At 38.2% G+C, this 24,721-nt stretch overlaps 1 protein-coding gene across 1 annotated transcript in view; it reads right to left on the bottom strand.

The window, feature by feature from the left end:
• STAT4 (signal transducer and activator of transcription 4) overlaps window positions 1-24,721 on the bottom strand; it is a 140,311-nt gene that overhangs the window by 24,988 nt on the left and 90,602 nt on the right. The window contains exons 6-13 of the mRNA XM_007939151.2: window positions 23,230-23,315; window positions 22,426-22,577; window positions 19,068-19,226; window positions 18,101-18,193; window positions 14,787-14,846; window positions 14,470-14,487; window positions 14,287-14,380; window positions 11,880-11,924 (exon numbers count right to left, since the gene is read on the bottom strand). Of these exons, the coding sequence (XP_007937342.1) occupies window positions 11,880-11,924; window positions 14,287-14,380; window positions 14,470-14,487; window positions 14,787-14,846; window positions 18,101-18,193; window positions 19,068-19,226; window positions 22,426-22,577; window positions 23,230-23,315 (707 nt within the window). The remainder of the gene's footprint in view (window positions 1-11,879; window positions 11,925-14,286; window positions 14,381-14,469; window positions 14,488-14,786; window positions 14,847-18,100; window positions 18,194-19,067; window positions 19,227-22,425; window positions 22,578-23,229; window positions 23,316-24,721) is intronic.

The following is a 24,721-nucleotide window of genomic DNA, read 5'->3' as shown; positions in this document are numbered from 1 at the left end:
TCCTGGAAATGGAACAAACAGAACACAAGAGAATGTTGACACAGTGTGATAAATGTAACTAATGTCACTGAATAATTTGTGTGGAAATTGTCAAACTGGAACTTAACTTGGTGTGTAAACTTTCACCAAAACACACTAAGATATTATTTTTACAAAACTATGCAACTCAAGTTCATAACCACTAACTGCCTCGGAAACCCAAGGAGGGGTTGCTATGAGTCGGGGCCGACTCGACGGCATATAACAACAACAACAAAATCAGAACTGAGCAACCTAAAGTTGTGTGTGTGTGTGTGTGTGTGAGAGAGAGAGAGAGATGGGGGTGGGAGGCAGTGGAGTGGTTAGGAACCTGAGCTACGAAATCCTCTGATGGTGTGAGGTTTCAGGGACCTGGAGCCAGATTATGGAAATGCCCAAAAGAGTTATGACTCCAAGCCAATAATTTTGGGATAGCAGTTTGTCCTAGAGCAGTCTCCTCACCTGTGCAAATACCCGCTTTTACAGAAATGGCATCATGGAGGTCTAGTCAGTAGGAGCCATAGCAAACATCTGCACAGCACATTATAGTTGACTTTCACACACTTCATTCTCATTTGATTCTTACAACAACCCTATGGAGTGTAGGTTAACATTCTCCCCATTTTGTAGATAAGGAAATTGGGAGTTAGAGGGGTTATGTGACTGGTGCAAAGTCTGCTTGTAAGAGGTGGAGCCCACCACGGTGCTACACCACCAGTGCACAACAGAAACACAGAAGGAAACGTGGCAGATAAGGGAATGGTTGACAACATTTTCTGAAGAAGCATTATTTTAAATTCTCTCTAAGTTTAAAATGATTCTGGGGCATAGGAGCTATATGAGTTCTGAGAGGGCAGGCTAAGGGTAGACATAGCAGCCAGAGCTGCAGCTGAGGTGAAAGGATGAGGCACTACATGCAGAGAACTCCCTCACAGCAGTCCCAGCGAACCAAAGGCGTGTGAGGAGATAAAGGGCGGGGCGGGGGGGGGGACAGGGAGGCCAGGCCCCGCACGGTCCGGATCGCCTCGGAGGTCGGGGAGGGAATGTAGGCGCGCCAACCACCTCCACCTCTCCCAGGGAAGGTTTTTGACCCAGAGGAAGCAGAGCACAGTGGCCTAGAGCGTAGACAGGGGAGCCAGATTGTCACAGCTGCAATCTTGAAGGCCCCAGTCACTTCCTGCCCATGCAACCATCAATTCTGTGACCACTCTGTATCTCAGCTTCCCTATTGTGAAGCACTTAGGACACTGATAGTAGAACCTCCTTCTTAGCACTGTTTCAAGAGTTAACGCAGTATTAGTAAAGTTCTTTGAACAGGGCCCAGTATATAGTAAGTGATACACAGAGGGATTGTTTGTTAAAAAATTCTTATCAGGCTGAGAACTCCTGCCATACATAATAGCACCTTTTTGAAACTTGAAAATGAGGTTACGATGTCCTGTTTCCTGCTTTCTCGAAAGTTTAGTTACCACAGTCTTTGCCCTCTCTTGATTTCACGAACCCTACTTTATCACCCACCAGCCACTCGGAGGAAGGAAGGTTGGGCAATCTACTTCCGTCAAGATTTACCACCCTGGAAACCCAGAGGGGGTCGTATGAGTCGGAATCCACTCGATGGCAGTGAGTTTTACTTTACTGCCACCTCTTCCCCTGTATTTTCCAGCTTTGCTTTGATCACCCTTTCTGACTGGCTGAGCCCCTGATTCCTTGGTTCATCTGCCTAAGTATCCCTCATATATTTTAGAATTTTTCCACCGTTCTGGTAACAGGGAAAGGAACATCAATCAAGCTTGTGGTTCGTTTTAAATATACCTGGATGTCATATTAAAATTTCATCAACAGGGGGAGCTCGAAGAATAGCGTAAAATAAAATATCCTACTTTAGCAAGTCTGAAAAAAAGGGAAGAAATAAAATCACTCTGCTATGGCCGCAAGATTTTGCTATTAATTAGAAAATGAAAACAAATACATTCCAAGTAATAAAAGAAAGCATTGTTTATAAGATAGTGGGTGGTTTTTCTACAAGTAGATAATGATTTACTGAGATTTCCGTCTCTAGGGAAATCCAAATAAAGATTTTGATTTTACTTTCATAGAGATGACAATGTAGTGAGGAGTTGGGCTATTTCAATGTATCCACTCTTTTGTTCTAATGTAAGAAAAGTCCAGAAGAACTGTGCTTAGTCTGTTCAGAGTTAGTAAATAATATTGAGGAATGTCAAGCTGAATGAAAGGCTGCCCAAAGTTTCAGTTAAATGAATGAAATGGGCTTTTATTTATAATGTGCTAATATTTAGAAAGGAGCTCTGGTAGCATAGTGCCTAAGGCACTTGTCAGGTCTGATTCAACAGCATATAACAACAACAACAACGTTTAGAAACCCTTGATGAGTTTCTATAAGGTAGGAGGAATATCTCCCTCATATCTGTATTACATGAAGACCCTTAAACTGAATCTTGTGTTACAGAGACCTGCTATGGGGCTTTGCCCTCAGTTGAAGTTCTGCTCTAGGAAGAAGGCTTAGTTCATTTTTGCTGGACAATGATGTTGGCAAGTGTTCTTTATGACCTGATGAAGGGAACGAAGAATTCTTGGAGGGGAAAATGACAGAGCATTAAACCTTTTGTGCTAGATCTTTGTGGTTTTGTAGGGTATTTTAGATTGATTGAATGTTGGAGTTATAGAGTGCTTTTCTTCCAAATAATTCAAAGATCTTTCTCATAGAAACTGTGACTAAAAGCCACAAGATTGAATCCATTCAAACACACCAGAAATAGACGTCCCTGCTTTATAACTGCATCACAGTAATCTTACACATGCTGCATCTCTCAGCAGGCAGAGTTGGGCAGTGCTACCCTGATCTCTTAGAGGGGAACAATGCAGTATGTCTCGGTCAGATCATTTGTCAAGAATCCTGTATTCAGAATATGGATTCAAATCCAGATTTTCTAATTCCAATAATGTAAGGAAAGATTAGATGTCTGGCCTCATAAATAGATGGTTTCCCAGATTACTTCCAATCCAGAATTTGACCTATCATTTACTGTGAGTTCCTAGGTGGTCCAAAAAGTTAACATGCTTGGCTGCTAGCAGAAGGGTTGGAGGTTCTTCCCAGAGATAGCTGGGAAGAAAAGTCCAGCAATCTGCTTCTAAAAAACCCAGCCATTGAAAATCTGACACACGTGGGGTGGCCATGGGTCAGAATTGACTCAGCAGTAACTGGTTTACCATTTACTGACTTGAAGGAAAGTGATTGGTCTGCTTCAGTGTGTTCTTTTAATCATTTTATCTGTGGAATAAAAACCTTAAATAAAAGCATGGGTTAATTAATACCAGAAATTAATAAGGTCATTTTCACCTGTGATTTTTTTCATAATGTGTCATGAGTATTGAGCCTTTGTCTGTGGGAAAATGAGTGACTTTCATTTTGTTTAGGACTGGCTAAAGAAATTATGGCGCATCTGTAAAATGCAATAAAATGCAACCACTTTAAATCATGTCCTCCAACAACGTTTAAAGTAATGGAAAGCAGTTGGCTAAGTGAAAAAAGTAGATTATGAAATAATGGTTATCATGTGTTTTTAGAGTAATATGTACACAGATAAGCAGAGGGTCGGGAGCTCTGCTGGCATAGTACCTAAGGTATTTGATTGCTAACCAGAAGGCTGGTTGTTCAAATCCACCGGCCAACTCCTCGGAAGGAAGGTTGGGCAATCTACAACTCGATGGCAGTGAGTTTTAGCAGAGGGTCAGCAGAAAAGGGGAAGACCCTCAACAAGGTGGATTTACACAGCGGTTGTGACAATGGGCTCAAGCATGACGATTCTGAGGAAGGCGCAGGACAAGGCAGTGTGTCGTTCTGTTGTACGTAGGTTGCTGTGATTCAAAACCAGAATCGATGGCACATAACAGCAACAACAACACACAAAGGACTGGAAGGATTTGTTGTGTTGCTAAATGTTGGTAGTCATTTTTTTAAAAAATAGTATTTGATTGTTTTAAGTGAAAGTTTCCACAGCCACTTAGGTTCCTCTTTAACAATATTTATACAAGTTATTCTGTGCTATTGGTTACAGTTTTTGCAATGTGTCAGCATTTAAATTATTTCTATTCTATTTGTTCTGTTTCCATTGATCTAGCTTCCCCTCCTTGCCTTCTGATCTATATTTTTGGGTAAATGTTGACCGTTTGGTCCCCTGTAGTTCATTGTTTGAGGGAGCACATTACTCACAGGTGACACCTTACTTTGTTAGCCAGTCTATTATTTGGCAAAAGGGTGATCCACAGAGATCGCTTCAATCCCACATTCAAACACTATCTCAGGGCGACAGTCTCGGAAATTCCTTTAGTCTCTTTTGGTCCAATAGGTCTGGCCTTTTTTAAGGAATTTGAATTTTGTTCTACATTTTTCTTCCATATTATCCAGGACCTTCCATTGTGTCCCTGGTCAGAATGGCTGGAAGTGGTAGCCGTGTACCATCTAGTCTAGTGTCAGGTTTGAAGAAGTTGTAGTTCTTGTGGGTTATTAGTCCCATGGATTGGTTTCTTCTTTATTCCTTTGATTTCCATTATTCTCTTTTGCTTCGTGGGAGTAGAGATCAACAGTTGTATCTTAAATGGCTACCCACAAGCTTTTAAGACCCCAGACGCTACTCACCAATCTAGGATATAGAATATTGCCTTTGGGAAGTATGTTATGCCAATTGACTAAGTTGTCTCCAAAGACTATGGTCCTAAGGCCATTGAGCCAGAAAACCAATCCTGCAAGTTGTTTGGATGTACCTAGGAAGCCTCTATAAATGTGCTTCTATGTGGTTTGTTATATATGTGGATATGTTTGCAGCACACACAAATGGACATATACATGTTGTTGTTGTTGTTATCTGCTGTCGAGTCAGACTCGACTCATAGCAACCCCTCCTTGGGTTTCCAAGACAGTATCTCCACGGAAGTAGATTGCCCCATCTTCCTTCCGAGGAGTGGCTGGTGGGTTTGAACCACCAGTCTTCTGGTTAGCAGTCAAGTGCCTTAGGCACTATGCTACCAGAGCTCCTGTACATATACATATGCCTATAGATACACCTGGGAGCTCTGGTGGCATACTGACTAAGGCATTTGCTAACCAGAAAACTGGTGGTTCAAACCCATCAGCCACTTCTTGGAAGGAAGGTTGGGCAATCTACTTCCGTAGTGATACTGCCTCGGAAACCCAAGGAGGGGTGGCTATGAGTTGGAGCCAACTACACGGCAGTGAGTTTATAGATACACCTTTACGTGAGCATGCATTTACTCATGTATGCCTTTCTATGTACATTTATGCATCTACATCTACTCACATTACTGCACACAATTTTTTAAATTGTATTTACTATTGTTGCAAAATTGTGTATGTTATAGCATTGACTGTACTTGTCCCTTTTTCTCACATTTGGCACAGTGTCATTATTTTCCTTGGTCATGTTATGTTGGTTTCACCCATATTTGGTCTTGTCTTTCCCATCACCAGAAGTAAGAAGTGTCTACTATTTAGTAAGTGACTTCCTCTCCTTCTGTATCTAATCCCTGGTAACCATCAAAGAACTTTGCTTTCTGTGTGTATATATACTCTTGATTTTTGTAATAGTGGGACCATGTAGTATTTGTCTTTTTGTGATTGACTTATTTCACTCAGCATAACGTCCTCTACATTCATCCATGTTAAAAGATGCTTCATGGACTCCTCATTTTTCTTTATAGCTGTGTAGTAGTCCATTGTATGTGTGTAGAACAATTTACTTATTCACCCGCTGATGGGCCTTTAGGTGCCATCATTTTGCTATTGTGAATAATACTGCAATGAAGATAGGTGTGCATATGTCTATTTGTGTCACTGCTCTTATTTCTTTAGGATATATAGCTAGGTGGGGGATTACTGGATCATAAAGTATTTCTATTTCTAGCTTTTTGAAGACGCGCCATATGGTTTTCCATAATGGTGGCATCATTTTACAATCCCACCAACAATGTATAAGAGTTTCAGACTTCTCACAACCTCACCAGCATGTTTTTCTTTTTTTAAATCATTGCCATTCTTGCAGGGGTGAGATGGTATCTCATTGTAGTTTTGATTTGCATGTTTCTAATAGCTCTGGTGGCACAGTGCCTATGGCATTACTTCCATAGAGATACCAGCAAGGAAACCCAAAGAGGGGTCGCTATGAGTTAGAATCAACTCGATGGCAGTGAGTTTGGGTTTGGTTTGGTTAATGGCTAATAATCATGAACATCTTTTCATATATATGTTGGCAGCATGACTATCGTCTTTGGTGAAATGTCTGTTCATGTCCCTTGCTCATTCTTTGATATAATTGCTTGTCTTTTTTTTTTGATGTTGTTGAAGTTTTCTATGTATTTTAGACATTAAACCTTAATCAGCTATGTTGTTGCCAAAGATTTTTTCCCCGTCTATAGGTTCTCTTTTGACTCTCGTGGTAAAGTCTTTTGATAAGCACAAGTATTTCATTATTTATTTATTTATTTATTTTGCAGGTTTCCAGAAGCTGAAAAATACAAAAAAGGGCTTCCCCCTAGAGACACACCTTGCATTTTGAATTTAGCCACCTGGACTGTGAGAAAACAAATGTCTGTTTTTTAAAGCTACCCACTTTTGTGATACAGGCCGTCTCCAGAATAGAATCATTCAGCTTATGGACAAAAAATTCCGCCCCCAACCCACCATCACGTGCCAATGTCATCAAGTGGATTCAGAATCATAGCAACCCTATGGAGCTGCCCTGTAAGGCTTCCAAGGCTGTACATCTTTTTTTTTTTTTTTTTCTTTTATCTTTTTTTGTGCTTTAGGTGCAAGTTTACAGAGCAGAGTTTGTTTTACATTCAACATTACATTACATTTAGTTTCACTCCCCATTTACTAATATTTAATTTTTAGCAGGTCCCAGTTATCTATTTTCCCTTCTACAGTTCATGCATTTTTAGTTTTGTTTGATAGGCTATTTATTCTGAAAATTAGGTCCCCTAGTTTTGGCTCTATGTGATATTCCAGGAACTTTATAGTTTTAACTTTAACATTTAGTTCTTTGGTCCCTTTTGAATTAGCTTTTGTGCATGGTGTGAGGTACAGATCCTGGTTCATTTTTCTGCAGGTCAATGTCTAGTTTGGTCAGCTTCATTTACTAAAGAAAATGTTTCTTCCTCTTTGAAGGGACTTTGCTTTTGTCAAAGATCTGGTGCCCATAGATGGATGGGTTTTCTTCTGGGTTCTCATTTCTGTTCCTTTGATCTATGTGTCGTCATGGTATTACTACACATCTGTTTTGATTACCATGGCTGTACAGTAAGTTTTGAGATTGTGAAGTGTGAGGTCTCCTACTTTGTTTTTCAATTTTGCTTTAACTATTTGGAGCCTCTTTTTTTACATTTTAAAGTTGGAGATAATTTTTTCCATTTCATTAAAGAATGTTGTTAGGATTTGGATCTATAGATTGCTTTTGGTAGTACTGGCATTTTCACAATGTTAAGTCTTCCAATGCATGAGCATGGAATGTTTTTCCACTTATGTAGATCTCTTTCAGTTTCTTGAAGTAGTGTTTTATAGCTTTTTTTTTTTATAAGTCTTTCATGTCTTTCATTGGTTTATGCCTAGGTATTTTACTTTTTGATGGCTATTGTAAATGGTAAGGAGCTCTGGTGGTGCAGTGTCTAATGCATTTGACTGCTGACCAGAGGGTTGGCAGTTCAAACCTACCAGCCACTCTGTGGAAGGAAAATGGGGCAATCTACTTCCATAAAGACTGACTCCCTTGGAAACCCAATGGAGGTCACCATGAGTCAGAATCGACTTGATGGCAGTGGGTTTGGTTTTTTGGTTATTGTAAATGGCATTGTTTTCTCGGTTGCCTTTTCAGAGTGTTCTTTTGTGGTATAGAGGAACCCTACTGATTTTTGTGTATTGATCTTATACCTGACCACTTTGCTGAATTCTTCTATTGTTGTTGTTGTGTTCCTTCTATTAGTTCCAGTAAATTTCATGTGGAGTACTTGATCTTTCTTATGTATAGGATCATGTCATTGGCAAATAGGGATAGTTTTATTTCTTCCTTTCCAATTAAGATTCCCTTTATTTATTTTTCTTGCCTTATCGCTCTAGCTAGACTTCTAATACAGTACAATATTGAATATATGTGATGATAAAGGGCATACTTCTCTCATTCACATTTTTAAGGGGAATGCTTTCAATATTTCTCTGTTGAGAATAATGTTGGCTATTGGTTTTGCATATGTACTCTTAATTATGTTGAGGGATTTCCCTTCTATTCCTATTTTGCTGAGAGTTTTCATCAAGAAAGGGTGTTGGATTTTATCAAATGCTTTTTCTGCATTCATTGAGATGATCATGTGACTTTTCCTTTGTTTTATTTATGTGGTGAGTTACACTGATTGATCGGCTGATCTTTAAGTATCCCTGGTATGAATCCCATGTGATCATGATATATTATTATTATTTTTTTGGATATGCTGTTGAATTCTGTTGGCTAGAGTTTTTCATCTGTATTCATGAGGGATATCAGCCTGTAATTTTCTTTTTCAGTGATGTCTTTGCCTGGCTTTGGCACCAGGGTTATGCCAGCTTCATGGAATAAATAGGGAGTATTCTTTCCTTTTCTATGTTCTGGAATAGTTTGAGTAGGATTGGTGTCAACTCATCTCTGAATGTTTGGTAGAATTTTTCAGTGAAGCTTTTATTGGTTGGGAGTTTTTTATGACCACTTAAACTTTTTCTTTTCTTATGGACCCATTCAAATTTTCTACTTCAATTGTGCTCCTTTAGTAGGTACTGTGTTCCTAAAAATTTGTCCATTTCTTCTGTTTTCAAATTTGTTAGAGTATAATTTTAGTGCATAATAGTCTGTTATGATCCTTTTTACCTTCGTTTGCTCTGTTGTAATGTCATTCATTTCACTTCTTATTTTGGTTATTTGCATCTTCTCAGTTTTTGTTTTGTCAGTTTGGCCAGTGATTTGTTAATTGTATTGAGCCTCTCAAAGAACCAACATCTAGTCTTGTTGATTCATGTTTTTTATTCATTTATTTCTGCTCTGATCTTTAATATTGCCCTTCTTTGGATGGCTATGGGATTCTTTTGGGCTTCCTTTTCCATTTGTTTGAGTTGTAGGGTAAAGGTAGTGTTTTTTGAAGTGTGCATTTATTGCTATAAATTCTCCTATAAGTACTTCTTTTGCTGTATCTCAAAGGTTTTGCTATGAATGCTTCCACTCCCATTTGATTCTAAGATTCTCATAAGGATGGTCTAGTTTTTACAAATTCTCTTAATTTCTGCTTATTTGGGAATGTCCTAATCTCGCCATCATATTTGGGAGACAATTTTACTGAATGTATGATTCTTGGTTGGCAATTCTTTTCTTTCAGGGTTTTATATATGTCATCCCATTGCCTTCTTGTCTGCATAGTTTATGCTGAGAAATCATTGTCTTATTGGTGCTCCTTTGTAGATGATATTTCATTTTTCATGAGCCGCTCTGTGAATTCTTTGTTTGTCTTTGGTTTGGAGAGTTTAATTGTAATATATCTTTTGGGATCTGCCCTATATGGATAGCTTCTTGGATGGAAGCCTTATATTTCATGATATTAGGGAAGTTTTCTGCCAATAAATCTTCAAAAAGAATTCTCTGTCTTCCCTGTTCTGGGTTCTAAACGTGCATATATTATTCCTCTTGATAGTGTCCACATAATTTTTAGTCTTTCTTCAATTTTCTTTATTCTTTTCTCTGATTGTTCCTTAACTAGATTCATGTCAAAGGACTGGTCTACTATTTCCTGACTCTTTCTTCCATTGATTTAATTCCACATTGTGTCCTTCCATTGTGCTAACAATTTCTGATATTTAATTGTTAATCTTCTGGATTTCTAGTTGTTTTTGTTGTATGGATTCTAATTGTCTATTTACTTTGTCATTTTATCCTTGTATTATTCTCTTAGATTCTTCTAGAATTTTGTCTGTGTTTCCCTTGATCTTTTTCCTTGTCTCTTTGAGGATCCTATGTATGCCTTTTAAATTTCTTATTGTTGGTTCTATTACCATTTCTTCCTCAGGAATTCTGTCCATTTATTTTGCTTACTTGTTTGAGTCACCTCATCTTGTCTCTTTATATGATTTGTTATTGTCTGCTGTCTCTGAGGCATTAACTTTGGTTTGACAGTTAGTCATTCTCTGGAGGTCAAGGCAGGACTTCTCTGTGTCTGTTGTGAGGGATTGCTGCCCACATGTATGGGATGTGCTTGCTACATGTGGACAAGTTGGCAATTCAGTAGGTGGTGAGTTATCAACTCGTTTCAGTATAAGTGCAGATGACCTACAGGAACTGTTTGGGTTTGGAATGTGTGCTGTTGCAGAAATGTAGACATTTAGATGTGGACACTAGGTTTATCTGCTCATCATTTGGCAAGGGTGCAAAGGTAATAGGTTACCAGGTAGGTGGCAATGGAACTTGTACTGCCAGTCCCAGGTGGGCAGGATGGCATGGGGATAGTAAGAGTGTGGCAAAGGGCAGGTTAACCACTGGTCCATGAGACCCCCAGCCTGGTGTGTGTAGTTGGGTAGAGGAAAGGGTGCTACCAGTCTGTGGGGCGCTGGTTGGGGGGTGGGGTGGAGGATCAGGTGCCACCAATGTGCAGATCCTCACTGTGAGTGGTTGGGTGGACTAGCAGGTGCTGTCATTATGTGGAACCACAGCAGGGGTGGTTGGGCAGAAGATTGGGAGCCACCTGTCCTTGGGTAGCTCACCAGCATAGGTGTTTGGATGGATGAGTGGGCACCATCAGTCTACAGGCCTCCAGTGTGGGTGGCTGAGCAGAGGTTCAGGTGCTTCCAGTCTGTAAGCCCCCAGCATAAGTGGATGGGAAAAAGTGGAGGGGGCACCACCAGTCTGTGTGTACCCAGTATGAGTAGCTGGGCTTGGGGGTGAATGCTTCCTGTTCATGGGCCTCTAGTGAAGGGTGCAGGATGGTGGTGGGTACTGCTGGTCTGCAGATATGTGTGAGGAGGGGACGTTAAGGATGAGGGGCACCATGGTTCCACAGGCCTCCAGCACAGGGGGGTAAGGAGGGGCATAGTGAGTGTACTTAACTCTCATTGGGCACAGAGTGCTCCTGTCTGTCTCTGTACATTGGTGTTGGTGTATTCTTACTTGGCAGTACCAGATAGTGAGCACTTCGTCTGGGAGCACCGCTTGCTTTGTCTCAATACAGCTGCACTGGGCAGGGCCAGCTGGTGGGGCACCAGCGATCCGTAATTCTCCTTGTCCTCTGTTTTTGTGCAGTCTCTTCTTCCACATGGCACTCAGTCCAGTTCTTTAGCCTTCCATTTGATGTTCAGGGTTCCAAAGTTGTCATCTGTATCTGATTCACTTATTTTCTTGAGTCTTTGTGGTAACAGGGTTGTAATGAGGCATCTGACTATGCTGTCATCTTGGACCCAATCTGATAGCCATTTTCTTCTGGGAGTTTATTATATACAAATTTTATTTATCTTAAATTTCCTATATTATCTTAAATTATCAAGCTTTATTTTTGTTATTTAAAAAACCTCACTTCCATTGAGTTGTTCCTGACTCATAGTGACCCCTCCTTGGTTTTCCAAGGCAGTATCTCTATGGAAGTAGATTGTCCAATCTTTCTTCTGAGGAGTAGCTGGTGGATTTGAACTGCCAGCCTTCTGGTTAGCAGTCAATAGAAACACAAAATTGATTTTTTATATAAAAAATAAAGGTCAAATTAAGAACTTCATAAAAACAAGATATAGAATTATTTCCTAAAAAATTTATCTGAGAGAAAATATTTCCTACCTCATTTCCTTTGCTTCCAGCACTGGATTTCATTTCCTTTGGTTGCTTTGTAAAAGAAAACAGCAATGTTTAGATGGAGAAGAATTATCAGCTAAGTATCAAGCAATCATACCTATTGTAGTGATTTTCTTGGCCACAATTTTGATTACTAACAGTAAGTCAGAGATGTTTAACACTGAAACCTGTAATAGTTTCCAAGTTAACAGAAAGGAACTTTCTCTCTAACCTCATGGGGTATCATTTTAGAAACTTTCACTGAGATAAGTGAGCACGTTGGTATACCATTAATACTATATTTTTCAGGCAATAGTTTGAAAAAGGGGAATCTTCTAGGATCTTTTAGACTCTAGTCCTCCACTGTGCTTAGAAAGCATCATCTGAGCTAAGCTGTGGATGATGGGCCCCCAATCCCTGTGAAACCAAGTCTAATATAGAGGACTGGCCAAATAAACTATGGGGCAGTGTACCACATGGCACATTAAGCTATTAAATGGCATTATAGTAGGAAATGACTTACTAACAAAAAAAATGTTCATAATATGGGTTACAGAATGGAAAAAAAAAAGGCAGAAAACAAATTATACAATGTGTACAATCTGATTTCAATTTTTTATTTTAAAAGTACATATATATATATTTATTTATTTAGAGAAAAGAATGAAAGCATAAAATAAACATGTTAATAGTGTTTCCTCAAGTTAGCAAGATTATAGGTGATTTTTAATTTAAATGTAAACTTACATTTACTTTTATGTTAAAATGTGATTAAAGTTATTAAGCAAAAGATAATATATATGAAAATACTTTGCAACTAGAACAGCACTGCAAAAACTAAGATTTTATTATTTTATATATTATACCTGCTGGAATTAGAACTTAACCATTTTTTGGTGTGTTCCTTGTCCTTCTTTTCCACATGATTTTTTTGAGAGGGAGGCATTTTAAGGAAAGGGCCCTTTGCTCCTCTACATGTTACCCATTACTAAAAGTTCCTTGAGGATAGAAATTAAGCCCAACTGAAAAGTGCTGATTACAAGAATGTAAATACATGGTTTCTCAATACATTCTATTTATTTACCAGTCTCATAAGGGAGAGATTCAATTAAAAAGAAATGTACTCTTCACCACTGAAGACTAAGCAAAAACAAAACAAAAAATGAAAACTAGCATTTGGGATTATATAAATTTGCTTTTGCAGATAACTTTCTGTTAACCTAGATTTTATCTTTTTTTAAAAAAATAGACCTTTCAATGTCCAAACACTCAGATAAGAGACTTCCTAATATTAATAAATCAGACAAATAACATGATTCTGACAAGAAAAGCCATAGGGTCTTTGAGAATCTAAGAATTATGCCTAAATGAAAAAAGAAAGGCAGGAAGAGAACTCTAGGTTAAGAGGAAGTGGTAAAAACCAGAAGCAACAGGATAGGGCTGGGTCAGAAGCATTCTAGACATGCTAAGACAGACTTGGCTGCAGCAGTCATAATTAGGGATATCATAAGTCCCCTGTGGAAGTGCTTTCAGCCAGACATATTTTTATTGATAACATTTCTACAGGAGATTTAAAAACTGAAACCAGAAATGCCTATCCATTATAAAGCAGATTATCTTTGTCAATATAAAAAAAATTGACCAACTACTACATAGATAGTACATCATCATGGAGTCTTAACACGTGTGGCTGCTAACCAAAACGTTGGAGGTTCACATCCACCCAGAGGCACTGAGAAGAAAGGGTTGGCATTGTAGTCCAGAAACATCAGCCACTGAAAACTCTATGGAGCTCGGTTCTACTCTGACACACACGGGGTCACCATGAGTTGGAATCAGTTTGATTACAGCTAGCATATAACTGTGGGAGCTCTGGTAGCATAGTGCCTAAGGCATTTGACTGCTAACCAGAAGGCTGCTGGTTCAAACCCACCAGACACTCCTCGGAAGGAAGGTTGGGTAATCTACTTCTGTATGGTACTGCTTCGGAAACCCAAGGAGGGCTCACTATGAGTCGGATCTGACTCAACGGCAGTGGGTTTAGTATATAACTGGTACGTTACCATTCTCAAGAGCTCAGACTTTCTGACTTTAAGTTCAGTGCTCTTTCTACCATTTTAATTCTTCAGTGATGATATGTTTTGTTTATCAGTATGGGTCTTATTTTAGGAGCTCTGGTAGCATAGTGCCTAAGGCACTTGACTGCTAACCAGAAGGCTGGCGGTTCAAACCCACCAGCCACTCCTCAGAAGGAAGGTTGGGCAATCCTACTTCCGTAGTGATACTGCCTCGGAAACCCAAGGAGGGGTCGCTATGAGTCGGGGCCGACTCGACGACATACAACAACAACAACAACATGGGTCTTATTTAGAAAAAAAAAAGGAAGTTCGTGTAATTTTACTGCCAAACTCACCAAATGTCGAAATTCCACTGAAAGACTCCCATTAGAAGACTCTTCAATGGACATGGCTTTGACATGAGTTCCACACAGAACAAATCTTCTGTTGCTAGACAGGAAATCGTAGCTATTTATGTGGTCGCAGGTAAAATGCGTTTTTGAAAACAACAAAAACTTTCTACAAAGTGAATGTCTTACCTTAAAGTTGAAATATTCCTGTAAAACCAAGAAGATTCTTGAAGTGAGTTATTTAATATATCTAGTAAAAACATTCTATCATACTTTAGAGGATGGTCTATAAAATTTCGTTTGAAATCATTATAGTAAGTTTTTTTGAGTAGGTTTTCATTGAAGTTCTAGTAAACATTCAAATTTTAAAGTCAAATAATTGAAGTACATTGATATATAATGTTAAAGGAATAAAATTTTAAAGTTTAAAATCATCCCACAAAATTAAGGTAATTTATTAAAAATGTCTTATATTTTTATAATTCAAAATGAAATTAGAAACTTACTTGTCAATTGATGCTTTAACCTTTACCTGATAGTTTAGCTCTGGCAACTTTATCAGTAGTCTGGAGAGAAATAATCATAAAGAATCAAAGGTCAAATTTTAAGTGTTGCAAGGCATTTTTTGTATTTAAATATTTACCTATAATTATGGCACATACATACAAATCCAGCTTACAATATCTACATTTATATGTTAGTGTGTTTTAAAAGTGTATATTTCTCTTTAGTTTGTCATGTGACCAACGAATGTTGAAATCAACCACTGACTATGATTATTTACAAACACTTGGAAAGTGTTTCCAAATGTTGGAAATTTGATGTGTGCTGGATAATACATTGGCCACATTAGGAAAATATCTGTATATTTTGGCTAAAACTCAAATTTTGGCTAACTGAATAAATAAAGGAAAAATTATTTGAAAATCGATTTCAAAATCCATTTGATACCCACATTAAGAAAAATAATCATTTGTAAGCTTAGTAAAACTAAGTCTTTTGACGTCAACTGTTTTATGATGAAAATACTGAGAAAGATTATGCCTCTGATAGAATATATAAAATCCAAATTCAAACGCACTTGTAATCTTTAAACAAGCTATATTTAAGTAACAGTAAAAATGATCATAACTAAGCAGACCTAACTTCAAACAAACACGTGATTAAAGTTCAGAATAACAATTCTTTTAATTCCTTCTTCTAGTATCATCCCCTCCTTTATTCATTTGCTTTCCCCAACTCCACCGAGCTGTTTCTTCTGATGTACCCTATCTGTGGGTTTTGTCCAGTTTCCAAGATATTCAGTCACTCACTCATTCGTACATTTACTCTCACATTTATACCAGATCTTGCTCATTAACTCACCATCTATTGGACTCCTGATAAATACCTCGTATGACTTTAGGTACTGGGGAACTAGAGAGAAGTGAAGATGGGGAAGGGAGAAGTGTGTACATGGCTACAATTAAAATGAAGGAGTCCAGCTAAACAAATGGAATACAGAGAGTGTGGTGATAAGCAACCAACCAACATTAGAGAAATATACTCATAGATTATGGACTTTCCCCAAAAGAGGGTGAGTAGAATGTAGCAAAGGCTCCTTAAATTCTGAACAAGGCACAGCGTTGCTTTCAGGCTTTGGGGTAGGATAAGTGTGCAGTAGTTGTTAGTAATGGGAGGTTGGGAAAAGGCATGGTCATATGAAAAGAGGCAAGATGCTTTCTCTCTCTGTCTTCCTTTCTGTCCTCCTTTAGGAAGGTTCTTATAAACTTTAAGATGCTGATGACTAATAATGGAGTCCCATGTTACCCCTGCCTTTGGAATAGAAGGATGCAGTGCCAAGAGAGAGAGGAATTTTAGGGAAATTTTTGAATACTAAGTAACGGACTATCTATCAAGACAGTGTGAAGCAGGGTACAGAGAAAAGGATAGGGGTCCAACAGTCATATAGAAGAGGAAGGAAGAATCCTCAAACCAGGAACTAATGATCCATTCTCCAGGCAACTAGTTCAAACATGCAAGGTGGGGTTGATTCAGAGACCTCTTCCACGCAGAATTCTTTGCTGAGTAATTCCTACTCATCTTCCTTTTCATCCTTAAGAGTGTCTTAGACTCACCATATCACCTATGGAGGTGCATCAAGGAGAAGCAAGATGTCCTGCATCTCTCCATCATATTTCACTTTATTTTTAGTCTTCTGGGTTATATAGAGTTGGAGAATAGGACTAAACAACTTTTAAAAAGAATAAACCTTTAAAAGGGAACATTGCTTACTTCTGCCTTTTTTTTGGTTCTTAAATCTTTGCACTGCAAACTAAAGACAAATGCCTTCCTTTTTAAAAATGAAGTTCCAAGAATGATATGTAATTGGGGACTCTATGATGGGACCCCTAAATCACTCTTTACCTTGGAATCATCACCTTGTGATGCATTAGTCTTTCCATGGTGACCCAGTAATCAGGAATTTAAAGGTTTAGGTGTTGGTACTTGAGGCATGATGGAAATTTTTGAAATTTAGAACTCAAAGTCATTGTTTTAAATGTCACTAAGTAAAACATTGGGAGCTCTGGTAGCATAATGCCTAAGGCACTTGACTGCTAACCGGAAGGCTAGTGGTTCAAATCCACCAGCCACTCCTGGGAAGGAAGGTAGGGCAATCTACTTCTGTAGTGATACTGCCTTGGAAACCCAAGGAGGGGTCGCTATGAGTAAAGTCTGACTCGATGGCATATAACAACAACAACAAGGGAAAACATTAGGTTTTGATTGCTCATGGACGGAATCAAACACACAGATAAAACAAAGCAACAATAACACAAAAGTCTGTCTTTAAATCAGGGTACACAATAAAGATATACTGCAAATTTGGGTGCTGAGAGTTTTGGTGGAACATCCGATAAACCAGCTATCAGAGAATCACAGGAGAAGAAAGTGCTACTATATTTCCTGGGTAAGATATTCAACCAAAACCAAACCAAACCCATTGCCATCAAGTGGATTCTGATTCATAGCAACCCCATTGGGTTTCCAACGTGGTAAATCTTTATGGAAATAGATTGCCCATCTTCCTTCAGTGGAGGGGCTGATGGCTTGAACCACCAACTTTCTGGTTAGCAGTCAAATGCCTTAGGCACTATGCCACCAGAGCTCCTTCAATAATCTCCAGGGCTTTCCATAATCTGCCCCAAGCTATTTGCTCAGTTCTATCATCCTGTTCCATAGCATCACAAAACAGATCCAGGAAGCTTTTTGTTCTCTTGTCTCACTGCCCCACAATCTTCCTTCTTCCCCCCCTCTGCTCTTCCCTCATGGCCCTTCTTCCACAGTGGCATAAAACCTTTCTGTTCTCTCCAGTCTTCCCTCAAGTCAACCTTTCCAGCTGTTAATCCCTGATTGCCCAATATTGTGATTTTATACTTTCATGCTAATATCCCTCATCTATATTGAGATGCTCTTAAAAGTAAGGTCCTCATCTTAACATTTTTATGTCCCCTGGAGTTCCTGGGTAGCTCCAGTCGTGTTGAGCTGCTAACTCAAAGCATACCCAAAGGCACTTCGGGAGAAAATTCTGGCAATTTACTGCAGAAATATCAGCTATTGAATGTGTCTAATCTGACACAGATGGAGTCACCATGAGTCAGAATTGACTGCAACTGATTTGTTTTTCTTTTCCTTTGGTTTATCGTACCTCAGTGCTGGGCACACAAGAAGCATTCAATAAAGAGTAGTTAAATTACAGCACAATGAGAGAAACCAAAGTTGATGAGGTAATGGCTGTAGCTCCATAAACAAATGAAACAGTAGACTGCATTTTGCCTACCTTAGCTTGACAGTGAACTGAATGAGGGTTTTCAGCACCATTGGCCTCTGAGGGTGGGTTGGCATGCATGGCTGTCGTTCAACCACAAAGGAGCTAGATTAAAAGAAAAAAAAGTGCATCATTCGAAAACATTGAAAATAATGACAGACTGAAAACCACAGAGGAACAGGATGCTGTCCTCTCACGACGTCCAAATTTTCTTCACTTAGAAGAGGTTCAAACCTCAATATTAAGCTCAAGTCTTTACAACAATGTCTAGTAAATAATTACCATTACATGGGAAGATGCCTGAAGATTGTCCCTAAGTAACAATAGTAAATAATTCTTAATTACACTTCGAATTAAAAATAAAAGCCCCGGTCCATTTTTATCATCCTAAGTAAAGTAACATAGTGCCTAAGGCACTTGACTGCTAACCAGAAGGCTGGTGGTTCAAACCTACCAGCACTTCTTGGAAGGAAGGTTGAGCAATCTACTTCCGTAGTGATACCACCTTGGAAACCCAAGGAGGGGTCGCTATGAGTTGGGTCCGACTTGACGGCGCATAACAACAACAACAAGCAAAGTAGAAAGTTAAATTCATTTTTGAATTAAATATTATGGTTTCTGGTAGAGAGAAGTACTTTTTTTTCTCTTTAGATGAGATTCATTTCTTGGCTATTCACCTAAGAAGAAAGCTCTGAGATTTTCCTTCAAAAATGTGAAAACTGAGGTGTAGGTGGGTGAAGTAACTTAGCTCATGGAAAACTGAGCCAGCTGGTGGGAAAAATGTCGAACAAAAAGTGAAGAATAGAAAGTGGTTTCTGGACTTTCTAGGGGCTCTATTCACTTCACCTCAATGCTCTTTGTTTAACACTTCCCTGACACTCCTTCACCAAAACACACAACAACCCCAGGCAGGGTGTCCGTATGATTCCACAGGACTGAAGATGCCAAGAGGCATTTAAATTGGTAACTCTTCACTTACTTCTTGAAAAGATTGTAGATCAAGAAGGTGACTCTTTCTAGCAGGTGCACTCTTTGGAGTGGGATGGGATCACCTTCATATGTCATTTTAGTAGACTGCTCCTCTAATTTCTCCAATTGCCTTCTGAGTTGGAAAAGACTTTCTGCCAAAAGTGTAAAGCTGTTGAACCACAAATGAAGACCGGAGATAGTAATTCCATTTAACCACTGACCATTTTAATAATTGACCACATTTAACAAATATCAAATGATTAAATAATTATTAAATTTATCACTTAATTTCATATAAGGGAAAGTATTTTACTTGCCTAATGTACCTTTTAAACCCAAGGAGGGGTTGCTATGAGTCAGGTCTGACTGGACAGCACATAACAGCAACATTGTACCTTTTAAGGAGCTCTGGTGATGCTGTGGTTAAAGCATTGGGCTGCTAACCAAAAGGTCAGTGTTTCCAACACACCATTTGCTCCATGGGAGAAACATGAGGCAGTCTGCTTCTGTAAAGATTTATAGCCTTGAAAACCCTGTGGGGCAGTTCTATTCTGTCCTATAGGGTCACTAGGAGTCAGAATTGACTCTATGGCAGTGGGTTTTGGTTTTGGTTACCGATCTTTTCTCTAATATGTATAATATATATGAAATGTTTTCTAATTTGTAACTTCAAGTTTAGACAAGAAGTCATTTATGAAATTTGTCAACATCTGGAACCAAATCCTTTTTGTTTAATTATCTTTTGTTTACAAATTGGTTATATATGACAGCTAACCAGAAGGCTGACAGTTTAAACCCATCAGCCACTCCTCAGAAGGAAGGTTGGGCAATCCACTTCCGTAGTGATACTGCTTTGGAAATCCAAGGAGGGGTCGCTGTGAGTTGGATCCGACTTGATCGCAGTGAGTTTGGTTTTTTTTTTGGCTTAAAGGGCAAAGAAAGAACAAATTTAAACCTATATATAATATGAAGAATGTTATGTGTAAGAACACTGAAGGAAAAAAACAAATATGAAAGTGACCCCCCAAATATACATATATATATATCTTTTACAAGTTTTTAAATACAAAAAAAAAAAAAAAAAAAACCCCAACTCACTGCCGTCGATCAACTCGTAGCAACCCCTCCTTGGATTTCCAAGGTGGTATCTCTACAGAAGTAGATTGCCCAGTCTTCCTTTCCAGGAGTGGCTGGTGGCTTCTGGTTAGCAGTCAAATGTCTTGGCACTATGCCACCAGAGGTCAAATTATTAATGACTTTTTCTGGAGAAAGATTTATGTAGAAATGCCTGCCCCTGGTACGTACTTAGAGGCTTTTTTACTGTGTGATAATCTTGGGGTAGAAATCTAAGGAAGAGGGAAATTGAAATGAGGCACCTGGGCCCCCATACATAGAGGAGACAGAAGGTCTCATCTGAGTTGAGAAGCCCATTTGGCCCTGACAGCACTTTTTTCTACTTAAAATTTATTTCACACAAAACGTTGTGCAAAGAACTATCAAAGAGCAACTAGGTGCTGATTTTTGATATAAGCACCATTACTTGCTAAGTTCTTTATTGCCCCTTTGTGACTTACCTCATTTTTATAATAAACTTGTATCATAAGGCTTTATAATAAAGCACAGAGAGGTTAGAGAATCAAAGTTTCTCACTGAGGAAAATCAGTATATGTGAAAATGCCTCAATCCTTTGTTTCTCTTGAGAAATTGGCCTGGCAGGGTATAGCTCTTAGTTAAAGTACATAAGTGACTGTACACAGGCATACTTTGTTTTATTGAGCTGCACTTTATTATGCTTTGCAGATACTGAGTTTTTTCTTTACAATTTAGGTTTGTGGCAACCCTGCATCGAGCAATTTCATGGGTGCCATTTTTCTGACAGTATGTACTCACTTTTTGTCTCTATGTCACATTTTGGTAATTCTCACAATATTTCAAACTTTTTCATAATGCTATTGCACACTTAATAGACTACAGTATAATGTAAACATTACTTTTATATGCACTTGGAAAGCAAAAAGTTGGTGTGACTTGGTTGATTGCAATATTTGCTTTATTGTGGTGGTCTGGAACCAAATTTGCCATATCTCCGAGGAGTGCTTCTATTTCCATTGTGTTGAATGGTACTCTTAGAAAGCAATTTTGAATTTAAACCGAATATTTCCTTTTCCATTCTATTTTTTCTTTCAATCAGTTTTATTTTGTACTTATAAGGGGAAAAGATCTATCAATATTTTTATCTTCTACTGCAAAGGTTGGGAGCTCTGGTGGCATAGTGGCTAAGGCATTTGGCTGCTAACCAGAAAGCTGGCGGCTCAAACCCACTAGCTGCTCCTTGAAAGGAAGGATGGGAAATCTACTTCCCTAGTGATAGCACCTTGGAAAACCAAGAAGGGGTTGCTATGAGTTGGATCTGACTCCATGGCAGTGCGTTGTCTTTTTTTTTTGTTACTGCAAAGGTTAGTAGTATATATCTATACTTGAGTGCATATATGCATACGTATATAAACCACTGCCATTGAGTCGATTCCAACTCATAATGACCCCCTTTAGGTTTCCAAGGCTGTAAATTGTTATGGAAGTAGGTTGCCTCATCTTCCTTCCATGAAGTAGCTGGTGGGTTTGAACTGCCAACCTTGGGGTTAGCAACTGAGTGCCTTACCCACTATGCCACCAGAGCTCCTATTGTTTACATATATAAACCAAACTCACTGCCGTGGAGTTGGATCCCGCTCATAGTGACCCCTCCTTGGGTTTCTGAGGTGGTATCACTCTGGAGGTAGATTGCCCAACCTTCCTTCCGAGGAGTGACTGGTGGGTTGAACCGCCAACTTTCTGGTTAGCAGTCAAATGCCTTAGGCACTATGCTACCTGAGCTCCTGTGTATGTATATAGAGGATACCATATTGTATTAACCATTTAAGATTCTCTATTAATTTTAAAAGTAAATCACTGACTATATTGAAAACACAGAACTAATGCTTAACTCTGATATCTTAAGATAAACATTTAAGCATTGAAATTTCTTTCTTCAAGCTTTTTAAGCTAGTGTTTCTTTATGCTTTTAAAGAAAATGTATTGCTGACTTAAAAATTAGTTTGAATCTTTTAAAGTTGATCTTATATGTGAATATTAAGCAATTCTTATACATTCTATATATGCTTCATTTTTACAAAAGGAAGAAAAATTAAGAACACTTATACAGTAACATCTATTTGTTTTCAACCTTAGTGTTCCCAGCTGCTAATGAACCATAAATAAACTAAATGAGTTGAGTGCTCTGGTCTACGCTTGTAGTTCCCTGGCTGAACGACACTGAAGTTTTGTACTTCCTGTGGTTTTCACTAGAATCTGAAGTCAATTTGTTTTACCAGTTTTGAAGCTGGTCGAGCCCGTTGTGGAGTGGACCTCCAATGCAGGCGATTTGCTGGCGCCTTTTCCAGTCTTGCAGCTCTTCTATTAGCATGGTGTTCATCAATAAGTCCGTTTCATTGACTATCTGTGTCATCTTGCCGAGGGTTTCCTAAAAGAAATGGTGACTACTGAAAAGATTTTCAAGAGAAACAACCAGTAACTCAAAACTCAACCTGTAAAACGATTTGTCTGACCTGGAAATAAGGACTTGGTCAAAACCTAGACCAAATATATATATATATATATATATACACACACATATATATTTAACCAAATATTAACTTCTATTTGCCATAGCACTATATTTTCAGTGAATTATTACAAGTAAAAAAATCCCAAGGGAAGAAACATAATCACTGTTTAACACTCTCATATCTTTCAGTATAAATATGGTGAATTTGTAACTCCTGTGGCTATAATATTGAATATTGTTAAGTCATAAAACCAAGTCTGCTTCTGAAAAGAATGTTTATAAATTTAATTTACAGTCTTGTAAATATGTTTATGCATGTACTAACAAACACAAACTAAAATTTGAACTCTTACTCATTCATTTTTATTAGGATTTTGTCTGGATTTTTTTTGAGGCACAGTGAACAAGCATAGCAAACAGCATTATATTCCTCTTAGAAACATTGGGTTTATTCAATCAGATTAAATGAAACTGACAAAATCCAGGAGCTTGATTCTTTTCAGAAGGACCAAGTTTATGAAAAGGAGGAAAACAAGAGGCAAAAGGCCAATTAAAATTCTTCACTAACCTTTCTCTTGAAGTCAAGGCTATTAAGCATTTCTTGCAGAGTCAAAACTTCCTGATTCATCAGGACATTGTTCTTGTCACCCTGATCTGCAATGGAAAAGAGATCAGGTCCAGAGTTCTCTCCGGGGTCAAGTTCCTCTGCTCCTTCCTGAAGGCCAACCCTGCCACAATCCACCATCCTAAAGCAGCCCAGGATAGGAGCCATGGCCAGTGTGTCAAGGGCCTAAAAGGAGCTACTAGATGCATATACCAAGTGATTGCTTCTACTAACCACTCATGTCTATAAAAGTAAAGGTTGAAAATGCTGATCTGAGCTGTGCAATTGTGAAAAAGAGGCCTCAGAACAATGTTCCGGTGAATTTTCCTATCAAATAGCAATGATTTCTAGAAACTTCCCTAGTTGTAATTATCCTAAAAATCACTAACTTCTAGTTCCCATATGTTGCAAAATCTGCTTATGTAGCATTTTATCAAGTCAAAAATTCATCAGCTAATACTTTCCTTCTTCATCAGCAAGGCTATAGCTTGATTTCCATATACCCTTCATTTCACTTGTAAGAGGGTGGGACAAAAAAAATTAAATATATGTTGATTTAAGTGATAAAATTATTGTTTGTTCTTCCTCATGTACATGAAGTACTAAAAAATATTAAACTGACTCAAAATTTAGTAAGTTAAGAATAAATTTATTATTTAGTATGTTTTTATTGTATTCCAATTCTGAAAATTAGGAATTCATATATGACATTCAGGATGAGGCTGCATTTAAGAAACTGTAATGTTTGATTAAATTTGTTCTAAACCTTTATAGGGGTCAATGGACATCCCTTTGATAATCTGATTAAACTCATATTTGTGCCATTTCTCCTGAAGAAAAAAACGTGCAGACAATCATAAATATTCTGAATAACATTTTTGGAGGTCAGGACAGCATGAATTTGCCAGGATAAGAACACAAATAAAAACACCTCATTTCCCACCTATGCAAGGTATAAACAAGTTTCCTAGTATCTTCCTTCAATCCTCCATGCTTCCTCCAAGATATCTTTCAAGCTAACATTTCAATAGTTAAAAACAATTCTGTAAATGTAAGTATATGATTTATTTTTAAAATTACCTTGAAATAATTTTAAAATTAGAAAAAGTTTAAAAAATAGTAGAGGGATTTCCCGCGCCGCCACCCCCAGCACTTTTCCCCAGCTTCCTCTAATGTTTATACCTTATAGAAACATAGGGCAATTATCAAAACTAGCAAATTAATACTGATGCAATCCTATTAACTAATCAAACCCTAATTCAAATTATGCTGATTGGCCCATTATTGTAACACACTTTAAACTATCCATTCATTATTAATTGTAAATCTTAGGTCTTGTATATATTCTTATTTCCCTCCATTTCTTAAAAAAAATCTAATTGTAAACAACTTCTATGTTTAACCACAAAGAGATAGTCAAATAAATTGTAGTGTCCTTCCATCTAAACATTTACAA

This window comes from Orycteropus afer, unplaced genomic scaffold, assembly GCF_000298275.1.
Source record: "Orycteropus afer afer isolate SDZICR_OR568_19922 unplaced genomic scaffold, OryAfe1.0 scaffold00001, whole genome shotgun sequence".
Classification (NCBI taxonomy): Eukaryota; Metazoa; Chordata; class Mammalia; order Tubulidentata; family Orycteropodidae; genus Orycteropus; species Orycteropus afer.
This window is presented reverse-complemented; position numbering and strand designations above follow the sequence as displayed.